Source organism: Salmo salar, chromosome ssa14 (assembly GCF_905237065.1).
Source record: "Salmo salar chromosome ssa14, Ssal_v3.1, whole genome shotgun sequence".
In the NCBI taxonomy this organism is placed as follows: Eukaryota; Metazoa; Chordata; class Actinopteri; order Salmoniformes; family Salmonidae; genus Salmo; species Salmo salar.
This window is the reverse complement of record NC_059455.1, coordinates 34,783,953-34,795,408: the sequence shown is the minus strand read 5'-3', so window position 1 is coordinate 34,795,408 and position 11,456 is coordinate 34,783,953. Positions and strand designations below refer to the sequence as shown.

The 11,456-nt window shown below is 48.0% G+C and overlaps 2 protein-coding genes across 3 annotated transcripts; both read right to left on the bottom strand.

The window, feature by feature from the left end:
* Positions 1–100: 100 nt before the first annotated feature.
* Positions 101–3,695, bottom strand: LOC106569444 (sal-like protein 3). The gene is made up of 2 exons (XM_045694269.1): positions 1,776–3,695; positions 101–1,407 (listed from the first exon to the last, which is right to left on the bottom strand). Exons 1-2 carry the CDS (start codon positions 3,693–3,695, stop codon positions 1,060–1,062), a joined length of 2,268 nt encoding a protein of 755 aa, XP_045550225.1. The 3' UTR covers positions 101–1,059.
* LOC123726689 (sal-like protein 2) lies at positions 3,687–11,182 on the bottom strand. 2 transcript variants are annotated; one of them, XM_045694271.1, is made up of 2 exons: positions 10,605–11,182; positions 3,687–5,499 (listed from the first exon to the last, which is right to left on the bottom strand). In XM_045694271.1, the coding sequence occupies exon 2, from the start codon at positions 5,171–5,173 to the stop codon at positions 3,695–3,697; it is 1,479 nt and encodes a 492-aa protein (XP_045550227.1). In that variant the 5' UTR covers positions 5,174–5,499; positions 10,605–11,182; the 3' UTR covers positions 3,687–3,694. The 2 variants fall into 2 exon arrangements, with proteins under 2 accessions (XP_045550227.1, XP_045550226.1); XM_045694270.1 differs by lacking the exon at positions 10,605–11,182 and adding an exon at positions 7,240–7,564.
* Between the last annotated feature and the right edge of the window lie 274 nt (positions 11,183–11,456).

The following is an 11,456-nucleotide window of genomic DNA, read 5'->3' as shown; positions in this document are numbered from 1 at the left end:
CTAAGAGCAGTGTGTGACAAATAAACAAATATCAAAACAGCTCTACAGGAGAATGTAGAACAGGCACGATAGACGTCCAAAACAAAGAAAACAGCCACAGTCAACAACAACAACAAAAAAGAAAACTGTTTCCCAGCTTTTTTGTCTTTTTTTATCCCCCTTATTTCACAGGAATACACTGAAAGTACAACTCACAACAATATCAGACATAGACCTCTGATTTTTTTTTGTTTTGTTATAAAGATACAACATGAACCAAAGACAACAAGTTACAGAGAACGGACATCACTGTGAGACCAAACGACAATCAGCTTATTCACAAGATCCAAAGGAAAATGGGTCACACAGGAAACTGTCTGTCCATTTCTTTCTCCACCTGGCACACCACAACACCCACTCCTCTGTGCTTCTCTGTCTATCAGCTGGAGGAGGAGTCTGGAGTATTCACGAGTTCAAAAGTGAACCACGATGGCATGAAAGATTAGGTTTTATACAGTAGTAGGATGAGAGACTGCATCTCTATAGACTGCCAGGGTTGAAGCTACCATGTCAAGTTTAGTTTAGTGACCCTTACCATTCTGTTCCACCTCCTTTTCCCTGTTATGTTTGAATGAAGGAATTGCTTATGTGAGAACAATATCACATCCTCTCTACCTTGCCTCCTTTTCCAATACATGTCTTCATTTGAGTTAATATCTATCACATAAACAGTGAGTCAGACTGTTCAGGAAAATGAGCCCTAAATCTAGAGTAGAGCTCTTTGTCTAACAGAGCTCTCATTCTAGAGCCCAGCTCCAACTCTCATTGTCTTGACAGTGACTTCTGACCTCCTCAATCTTCCAATCCTGTAGTTATGTCGTCTTTTATGCATCCTTCAACTTTCTCCTCTTTAAAAAGAAAAGGCCAGGATGGCCAACTTACAGTTATCACAAATTAACTAAGCAATTTACTCACAGACAACAAACCGACAGACTACTCAACTGAATTTGGAAGCAATACAATACAAAAGTCCCTACGATTTGACTCAAAGGTACAGTGAATGTCCATTGATAGCACCAATTACATTGACTCTAGAGTAGACCCTTCGTCAGACCCATCTTCTGAACCCCTTCCAGTGGTCGGTTCTTTCGACAGCTGGGATCTAACGGGAGATTTAGCCAATCGGGGCATCTCCCCATCCTCTCCTTGGCTACCACTGGCCGGGCCTTGTGCCGGGTCGTCTGCCGAGTCGTTGCTGGTGTTGAGAAAGGCTTGGTACTGGTTCCAGAAGCCCACATTGCTCCTGGTGGCCGGGGGGTTGGAGGATGTTGTCGGTGTGTTAGCAGGAAGTCGCTCAGAGGCTGAGCGACCGCTCCGTACAGGGGGACGTGGTGCCTTGACAACCCCTCCATGATGCTTCATGTGTCCCTGTAGATGAATATGAAAATAACAGATTGTTTAAGTGCCACTCCGACCAACCTCTGTGTCCCCCTGGCTGGAAATAACATTTATATCACAAACATTTAGCTTGACTGATTACCCTCAGTCTGGAAGGAGATTTATCATCAGTGAATGTTTCAGGTAAATGTAACCTGACACCTAACTAACAGATTAAAATAGTTTTAGTAGTAATGTTGGGTTCATTGGTTGCAATGTTTTGGACATCTCATTAACAATTCCACAGATTAATAAATCACTTCAAAGCAGCTATCATGAAGTCCATAAACATGTAGTCCATAAGAGATGGCTAAGTTCTCTACCAACCCACACATCAATCTATACCCACATCCTCTTACCTTCAGTCCACTGCGGCTGGCATACTCTTTCCCACACTCGGCACAGCTGTAGGTCTTCTTCTCAGGGCGAGACAGGGGAGGGGGGAGAGTGGGAGCCAAACTGATGGGAAATGTGCTTTCCAATTGGTCACTGACACCGCCCATCCCATCCTCCTTCCCATGGGAGCCGAGGTACGCCCCCTGACTCGTCTCCCTGGTGTAGGGTACAGCTTTCTGAGGAACTTCCCTAGCCTCAGCATCGCTTGTGTCTGCGCTCTCTGATGGTGGTGCCATTCTCGGGTCCGTATCAGATACAGGAGCTTGGTCATGCTTTGGTGCTGCAGGCGGGGGGGTTTCAACCCTGTATTCCTCTGTGGGCTTGGGGGTTGGGAGTTTAGGGGGATGCTCTGGGCTAAGGACAGGGGTAAAGGAGGGGGCTGGGCTGGGGTGTGCTACTGGGGCACAGAGGGCTGGTGTGCTCAGTAGATCCTCCAGATTTGATCTAGGGCCGGGGAGGAAGACATTGAGAGGAAGAGCATTCTGACCCAAAAGACAGTCTGACATCATTAGACTGGACAAGGGTGTGGTTTTGGTAACACTGGAGGAAGTGGGAGCAGGGCCAATGGTACCAATGGTTGAATCAAGGAGTTCAGCATGGTTGTCATCATTGACTGGGGAGCCTGTATCTCCTAGAGGAGGGGGTGGGGAAGGCACACTGACAAACAGGACTGGGGGGTCTGCGCTGCTGGGCGGAGGGGTGTGTGAGGTGGAGTTTAGGAAGGAGTCAGGGGTGAGGTCAGAGGGAGGGATCAGGTCAGGGCTGGAGGAGTGAGATCTGTTAGGCTCCCAGACACACTTAGGTGATGTCACACTGACCGATACGGGGGCAGAGCCTCCTACTAGGGTTTGAAAGTGTGTGGATGCTGCTGAGCTCTTTGACTGGCTGCCTGAGGCTGCAATGGAGCTCTCAGTGGAGACCTTGGGGGTGTCATTGGACTGTGGCTGGGACTGAGACAGTGCCTGGGAATGGGTCTGGAGCTCAGAGATAGTGGCAGGCTCTGCTGAGGCCTCTGATAGAGACTCTGCACTGCCCTCCGGTGGCAGCTGCCCTCCCAGGTGCATGCGGATGTGGTGCTGCAGCACCAGGGCATTTGTGAACTTGCGCTGGCACAGCGGGCAAGAGTTCTGGGCACGAGAGTTCGGTGGGCGGGCACGGTGTGTTGCCAGGTGGGACCGCAGGCTGCCCTTGGTGGAGAAGGAGCGTCCACACAGTTTACAGGGGAAGGGGCGCTCTCCCAGGTGGGTGGCCTGGTGCAGACGCAGTGCCCTGGGACAGCTCAACACACGCAGACACACCCCACACTGGTTGGGGGCCAGGGAGCCAGTGCTCATGATGCCAAGGCCGGGGAGCATGGCGCCTGCCAGAGCGCTGCCCCCGTTTGCACTCATGCCCAGAGCGGCCACCATCTCCCTGGTGAAGTTGGAGACGGAGGTGGGGGCATGGGTGGAGGATGGTGGGGTTGCCATCACATAAGTGCTGGAGGTGCTGGCGCCCATGAGGCCGCTGTTGAACAACCCAGTAGAGGCCATGCTGCTGTGGGAGGTCTCCCCTGAGGAGGAGGCCCAGGGAGAGGAGGTGGGAGGCTCCTTCTCCAGCTTCTCCACCAGCCGCTGCAGCTTGGAGGTGTCTGAGGTGGGGGTAGAGACGGAGGGGGAGGAGGTGGAGGCGTGGGCTTTGGGGTAGTGGGAGAAGGGGAAGGAGAGCTGAGAGTGGGTGGAGGAGAGGTGGGAGGAGCCTTGGGCAGGGGGAGGAGGGCGGAGCAGGCCCAGGGCAGGGTGTTGGTGGGGGGAGCCAGAGGGGAAGAGGAGTTTAGGGAGGTGGGCCAACTGGGAGTAAGCAGAGTGCGACATCATGGGAGGGTGAGGGGGGCGTGTTCTCATCAAAGCGTTGCTGCTTTGCCCCCTTGAAGAACCCAGCGATGGCGGAGGTGGACGAGGAGGGGACAGAGAGGAGGGAGGAGGACGCAGAGGAGGAAGAGGAGGATGTGAGTGAGGAAGCAGCAGAGGATATGGATGCAGCAGCGGCTGCAGCAGCAGCTTGGTTGAGCCGCAGGAGGGAGTGGGCGGTGGAGATGAGGGCCAGGTCCACACTGGGGGGAAGGGGGAGAGAGGAGGGGGGGAGCACTGGTGGACGCCCCCAGAGAGAAGCCTCCTCCGGCACCTCCCACCTCCATACCGTCTCCATACGGGTCATCCTCAGCCCGCCGTTTACGACGTCTCTGAGCCTGCGCTGCACTGATGCTCAGACCAATGCTGCTCATGGGCTGACCCTGGGGCTCAGACCCCCCCGCTGGTCCCATGCCCGGCCCAAACAGGGAAGGGGGGAGAAGGGAGAGCGAGAGCTCTGGGTTCTGCTCGCGGTGGCGGAGGAAATGCACCTTGAGGTTGCCGCGGGTGGTGAAGCGGCTGAGGCAGACAGGGCACTGGTAGGGTCTCTCGCCCGTGTGGGAGCGCAGGTGGATTTGCAGGGATGAGTCACTGCTGAACAGCTTGCCACAGAACCGACAGGCATGCTGGAGACGCCCCAGGGAGGAGGACGAGGACCCTGATGAGGAGACAGACAGGTGGGGCTCCTGAAAGGAGGGGGGTGCCATAGAGGCAGTGGTGGGCAGGGGCGGGGTGAGGAAGGACAGGCCACCGTGGCCGCTGGCTGAGGTGGTGTTGGGGGATTTCTCATGGAGGTAACGGGTAGGCAAGGCCAGGGAGAGGGCCAGGGGGTAGTTGGACGATGCCATGGTAGAGATGGCTGAGGAGGCAGATGAGGAAGAAGACGAGGAGGAAGGGCGGATACTGGTCCCAGGGTAAAGATAAGACCCTGTAGCCCCTCCTGCACCCTCCATCTGGGTCTTGTGTGGCCGCAGGACATGGGACAGTGGGTGGCTGGGCTTGGAGGGCTTGGAGGCAGGCTGGGGAGGGAGCAGGGAGGAGAAGCAGGCCAGGAGAGGAGCTACAGAGCTGGGAGGCTGGGTGGGTGTAGGCTGGGGAGGACTGGAGGCCCTCTCACTGCCCTCCAGACAGAGCTGGGGAAAAGGAGGCAGGAGGATCTGGGGCGCCTCCAGGCCACAGGAGGCCCCGCCCAGCCGCAGAACCTGCCTGCAGATCTCCTCCGTCATCTGCATCTGGTGGATCTGCCTCTGCTGCAGCACTCGCAGCTCATCCAGGATCACCGCAATGCTCAGGTGGGCACGGGGCGGGGCTGCAGAGGCAGCACCAGGGCTGGGGGAGGGTGTCACAGGGCTGGGAGGGCCCTCGGGCACAGGGCTGGGGCTACCAGGGTGGGGCGGGGGGCAGAGGGAGGCTGAGGAAGAGGATGAGGAGGTGGTAGTGGTGGCTGACACGCCCAGTTTGGGAGAGGCCATGATAGAACGAGGAGGGTGGGTCTGACTGGAGGGCGATGTGGAGGTGTTGGGGAGGTGCAGGACTGTCTGGGAGAAGAAGGAGGGGTGGGGGAAGTCAGGGGAGAGGGAGGACTGGGGGTCTGTGAGGGAGATGGGGCAGGAGGTGGGCTGGCAGGGGCAGCAGGAGAGGGGGGAGCCCTCACTGGGTAGAGAGCGGGTGTGAAGCCCCCAAAAGTAGGGACGCGGAGCCAGGGATGGCTGGTAACTCTGAGGAGAGGAGGAAGATGATGAAGAAGAGGAATCTGTGGTCAGAGGAAAGGAGGATAACTTCAATGAAAACTGGTCATCTGAGAAAAGAAGAGAAAGCAGACATGAGAAAGTTGACTTAGTTATTGTCTTACTGAGCATGACAGAGCTTTTCATCTACTTTACACACTGTTACCACTTTCGCTTAAATAAACCTCAGGGAAGTCTGTTCGAGCAGTGAGCACTACTCAGAATGCCCTTTTTGTGAGTGTTTTCCACAGGTCGACCTTATCACACTCTGATGATGGTCAGTGGATAGCACAGAAATGCAACTCTGGCAAATCATAGAGGTAACAACAACCAAATAGAAAAGAATGGCCCTCTTAAAAGTGTGATTTTGCAAGTAATGGCAGATAGGTAGAAACACAACAGCTAAGGACTGAAGCCCTCAGATAACAACTATACATTATGAGACCATTCTGTCAGGTGAACTCCTGATCCAGATCCAATTTCACATTGTTCTCTTCTCCATCACCTCATCCTCCTAACTCCCCCTCCCCTTCTTTATCCTCGCCGTCTTCGTCTGCACCCCCCTCCAACTTACACCATGACCAGCCTACCTTGACCCTAAAACTGACCATACATAGACATGCACATGCACTCTATCACACACTACTCTCTCTCCTCTCTCTGTCTTTCTTTCTTTCTGTCTTTCATCTCTTGGTGCACCCTTCCCCCATTACCCTTTAGGGTATCAGGGGTCAGGCTGTAATTGGCTGGCATACTTGACCTTAAGAACACTGGGGTCACATTCTTTCTCCTAGATTCTGGGCAAGAGGTGGAGGCAAAATAAAACACACAGGCTACCAGACAAGAAAACAAACAGACCATCAACAACCACACTTCCCTAACACACACACACAACACTTGAAATTCTTTATTTGAATCCACTAACACACTAACACACACAAACACACACCTACATGTACAAACACAATATTACTACACCCTATCACTACAATGTTACTACACTATTAGACCCCACTAGCCCTGTGTGACTGGTCACAGCCCCACAAGCACACACACACACACACACACACACACACACACTTGGAGATTCACAGTAGTTCTTGTGTATGTTCATACCTCACTACCCAACCACAAAGCCCAGATGGACAATGGGGTTGCATGCTATTGCAGTTACACTTTATACAGCACCTCTCACGGTCATCGTTCCTTTACCATTTCCCTCTCATTGCTCAGTCTCCCAAAACTCAGTATGAATATTTGGAATTATAGAGTTGATAAGGGTTAAATAAATAAAATCTTATATACACTTTATTGCCTCTAAGTTCTCATGTCTTTTCTATTCTTTATCCGCCCACTAACTGGGTGGTCTGTGCCTCTGAGCCTGGCAATAGGAGGAGGGCTGGTGAGGGCAGTGATCTAAATAAGATCAGAAAACAGACTCCTAAGACACCATAAATTAAATAATATTACATGATTGCTTACATTAATAAACGGAACATCAAAGCACCGCCATAACTTTAGATTTTGAACTGTCAGTGATGGGAGTCAACATTTTCAATCAAACTACCACCAAAACTGTCCAGACACGTAGAAATATACTGCCTCTTTACGTTTTTTTATATACATGTGCCACTACACAATCTGTTATGTTGAGGAAATAAAGGCATTAACTACCCACAAAAATAGCTTTCCAAAAAATATAACAACTATTAATTGGAAAATACGTTGAACTACTTTGGAAAACATAGAAAACTATAATAGCTAATGTATTCTATTGTTAACTTGCATATCAATAGTAGTCAATTTCTCACCATAGTCTAATATCTGAGAGGCTGAAGGGAGCGGGCTCATGAGCTGCTGAGGCCGTTTCTGTTTCCGACGAGACATGCTTCAGCTGCACATGGGCCAACAGAATGCTTAGATGTTTTCTCCCTGCACACTGCAAAAGTGGTTAGCTAAATTGCCCGAATTAGAAGCGATGCGCGGGTGAATTTTCCGCCACAAATGTTCAACTCCGTTGGTGGCATCTTGGTGTAAAAGAGAACAACGTGTGAAGACTACAGGCATATGTGTCAATTTCTCTCAACAAGACTTCTTTTCTCAAACTCACCGTTAGACCCCCCCCCCTCCTCCTCCCACAAAACACACACACACGCACACACACACACACACACACACACACAGTCCTCTTGTTCAACCACTACATTTGCATTCAAATGGCGAATGAACACTTCTTTTGAGCCATGACTCCCTCCTCACTCCACTTGCCTCCTTCTAGTAACCCACCTCACCCACAAAAGCCATCACGTTCTGTCCTTCAGATAAACACAATCGTGAGTATCCCAAGTGCTGTCTTAGATTTCAATATATACAAAAGTTTTGATTACAGTATATTCTAAAGTTTTGATTTCAGTATGATTTCAGTATATACTAAAGTTTTGATTTCAGTATGATTTCAGTATATACTAAAGTTTTGATTTCAGTATACACTAAAGTTTTGATTTCAGTATGATTTCAGTATATACTAAAGTTTTGATTTCACTATATACTAAAGTTTTGATTTCAGTATGATTTCAGTATATACTAAAGTTTTGATTTCAGTATATAGTAAAGTTTTGATTTCAGTATATACTAAAGTTTTGATTTCAGTATGATTTCAGTATATACTAAAGTTTTGATTTCACTATATACTAAAGTTTTGATTTCAGTATGATTTCATTATATACTAAAGTTTTGATTTCAGTATATACTAAAGTTTTGATTTCAGTATGATTTCAGTATATACTAAAGTTTTGATTTCAGTATATACTAAAGTGTTGTGTCCCCATGTGCTACATTTATAGTCCCTATACATTTGATGAAGAACAGACCAATTAATGTACACCTCTCCCTTGATTAGATGTTTCTCTTTATATTGTATACAACGTGTGTGTGTGTGTGTGTGTGTGTGTGTGTGCGCGCGCGCGAGTGTTTGGGTACAAGTAGCTCTACCCATAAAATAGCATCCTCCCTTCATTATGTATGTCCTATTCAAGTAGGTGATTCCAGTCAATTGCTTGGAAAGGATGATTGGCGGACGGTGATTGGTGGAACCCCAACTTGGAATTCGAATGACCTCCCTACCAGCTTTCGGATGCACGAGCTCCATTAACAGGCCCCTGAATGAACAGGAATTCGCAACAATGGGGCTAGGACACAGCTGAATGAGCATCACCCTCTGCGAGCCTCTCGAATACACAGGACCACTGACGCGACGCACAATGCTTCCTTTTCAAACTCGAGCTCTACTGCTTACCACGTGGAAAGGTAATGAAAAGGAGGGATAGCCAGATTGAGGGAAACATATTTTTTTTTTACTGGACCTACCCGTACCCAGGCACGCACACACAATACATTTGGTCCCCTGTGAGTCAAATGTTCTCTAGCCACAACAAGCAGTAAATTACTGTAGGTAATTTCAACTCAACGATTATAGGACTTGAGTCGTTACTGCTGGATGGAGGAACGTTACCACGCACACATTTTACATCAAGCATCGCTTCTAAGTCAGCTATGAACAAGTTCTTATTTTCAATGACGAACTAGGAACAGTGCCTTGTTCAGGAGCAGAACGACAGATTTTTACTTTGTCAGCTCGGGGATTCGATCTTGTAACCTTTTGGTCACTATTCCAAAGCTCTAACCACTAGGATACCTGCCTCCCCAATTTCATACACACAATATATAGGCTATACTGCAGGCCTGTTACACAATCGATTTGCAATGAAGTTTACGCAAAACAAACTGGAAACAAGCCAATACCGTAAAGAAATGCAGGGCCTTATTAGGCATGGTTACCTACCATATAGTCTAAGCCCCAGTGGCCACAAATATGGGTACAAGCTCAGTTCCCTGTGTTATACTTAAACTTATCACATAGGCCAACATGAAACTTACATACATGTACAGTAGGCCTAGGCTAGCCTATATTGTATCAAATGTGTGTTCATGATTGTGCGTAATTCTGCAAATGTTTGTACATGAATAATGCATATTTCTTATCTCTGATTTTGACCGTGTCCTGGTCTGCACACAGGCCCGCACATCTTGGGCGGACATCGCCCCCAAATACACACAAACCCAGGCTTAACTGTGTTGCACCCTCTGCTGTTACCCCAAATCAGTTTTAAATAATAATTGAAAATCGATTGATAACATAAATCTTGTACATATCAAGAAATGTAATTATAATTTAGCATTGTGGATTGTAGGCCTATACAAACATCTAAATATTAAATTAAGAAAGCCTGGTATTCACCAAGCCTATTTAAGTGTATCTATAAAATACACTCTTAGAAAAAAAGGGTGACCATAGGAGAACCCTTTTTGGTTCCAGGTAGAACCCTCTGGAAATGATTCTACATGGAACCCGAAAGGGTTCTACCTGAAACCAAAAGAGTTATACCGGGAATCAACATTTTTTATTTTAAGGGTTCTCCTATGGGGACAGTCGAAGAACCCATTTAGGTTCTGGGTAGCACCTTTTTTTCTTAGAATGTAGGTTTCCGATTCACAGTTGGCACCATATGCTTTGAGTCAATAACGATACAAAAAATATATTTAGGGGCCTATTTGTCATAATAGCCCACATTTGTAATCCTTGCCTCCCATAATTTGTGCATTGAAAAGGGAATTTATGGTTTGGGATCAACGTGTCTATGCTGCCGGACAGTGATGTATGTCCTGATTTGACTGTTTGATATGGCCTACACATTCATTAGCCTACATTTTAGAATTCCCTTTTCAGAGGCTTACGATATATTTAGACAGCGTATTATAGCTAGAAAAATATTTATAAGGTTTATACAAAGACAAATTTAATCTGTTGTGCGTGTCTCGCAAACTATTTCATTCTATTAAAACATAGCCTATTGTGCCAACAAAGCATTTGTGTTTTTCGTTCCATCGCACCGTGACATTTAAAGCGACGATCTAACGTTTTCATACAAGTCAGAACAGCGCGATAACTTCTGCTGTCCCGCTACTGTACCGGCGACCTGTTGCATCCCTGCGCGCGCACTGATCATAACAAGTTATGATTTCATAAATTATTATGACTGCCCTAAAATATCGCTACAAATTGCTCATATCCTTAGTTTGCGTCGTCGACATGAATAAGATAAAGGAAATTACTCACCATGTGTGAATCGATGATATTTGATAGTGGTTTACAAAATGATAAAATATGTTGGGCAATAGGCTACGTCTCCCAGTCGGGACATCAACATAGCCTTTTCCGGCATACAGCCACAAAGATGCGCAGTCGTCCCTTTGACAGCCGGGCGGAACACCGCATTGTTAAATTATTTATTTATATCGTCGCCGTGAATTGAGACTATTTGATATCGTAAATGTAGTCCATCAATTCATTGTTTTGACTGACCCAGAGAAACAGCCGGGGGAGGAGATAAGCCACTATGCGGTAACGAAAGGGAATTGGATTAGTGTTCCTGTCATCCTCCTCCCCTTCCCCGTTCAACCCTCTTTGTAGACTATTTGGCGAGGGCGGCCTGCTACTCGGCCTGCGTCTGTAGTCTCTGCGGCAGTGACGGCTGTCTGTTTGGCGATCTGTCCGTCCTATCCGGACACTCTCCCTCTATAATTAATGACATTCGTCGCCACCGTGACTTGGCCTAGGACACAGTCTGACCCTGAGTAGACGAGCCTAACCCACTGAGCATTTTTACCGCCTCGCATATTGCTCTGAAAACCACAAATGTAACGAATTAAATAATCTTCCCGTATTAGCCCATGGGGGCATTGTGCAAATCCTGTGTAACACCCAGGCACAATTTGGATAAGGCCCAGCCTACCCCTAGAAGTTACAATGGAGGAATGCTATTTTTCCACCTGGCTATCTTTTGTGGTCACATTATAATGGTCCTATGTGTCTCCCTAGAATAGAACCTTCTATTCTATTTTATTCTAAATGCATACATAGTAGGCTACATAGAGGAAATTCATTAAAGACAATGAAAATAATGCAGTA

Coding starts and splice junctions, on each gene's coding strand:
- LOC106569444 (XM_045694269.1), bottom strand. CDS start 3,695: ATGAGAACACGCCCCCCTCACCCTCCCATGATGTCGCACTCTGCTTAC. Junction 1,408..1,775: donor CCAGCCGCAGTGGACTGAAG/GTAAGAGGATGT, acceptor ATTCATCTACAG/GGACACATGAAGCATCATGG.
- LOC123726689 (XM_045694270.1), bottom strand. CDS start 7,315: ATGTCTCGTCGGAAACAGAAACGGCCTCAGCAGCTCATGAGCCCGCTC. Junction 5,500..7,239: donor CTCTCAGATATTAGACTATG/GTGAGAAATTGA, acceptor TTCTTTTCTCAG/ATGACCAGTTTTCATTGAAG.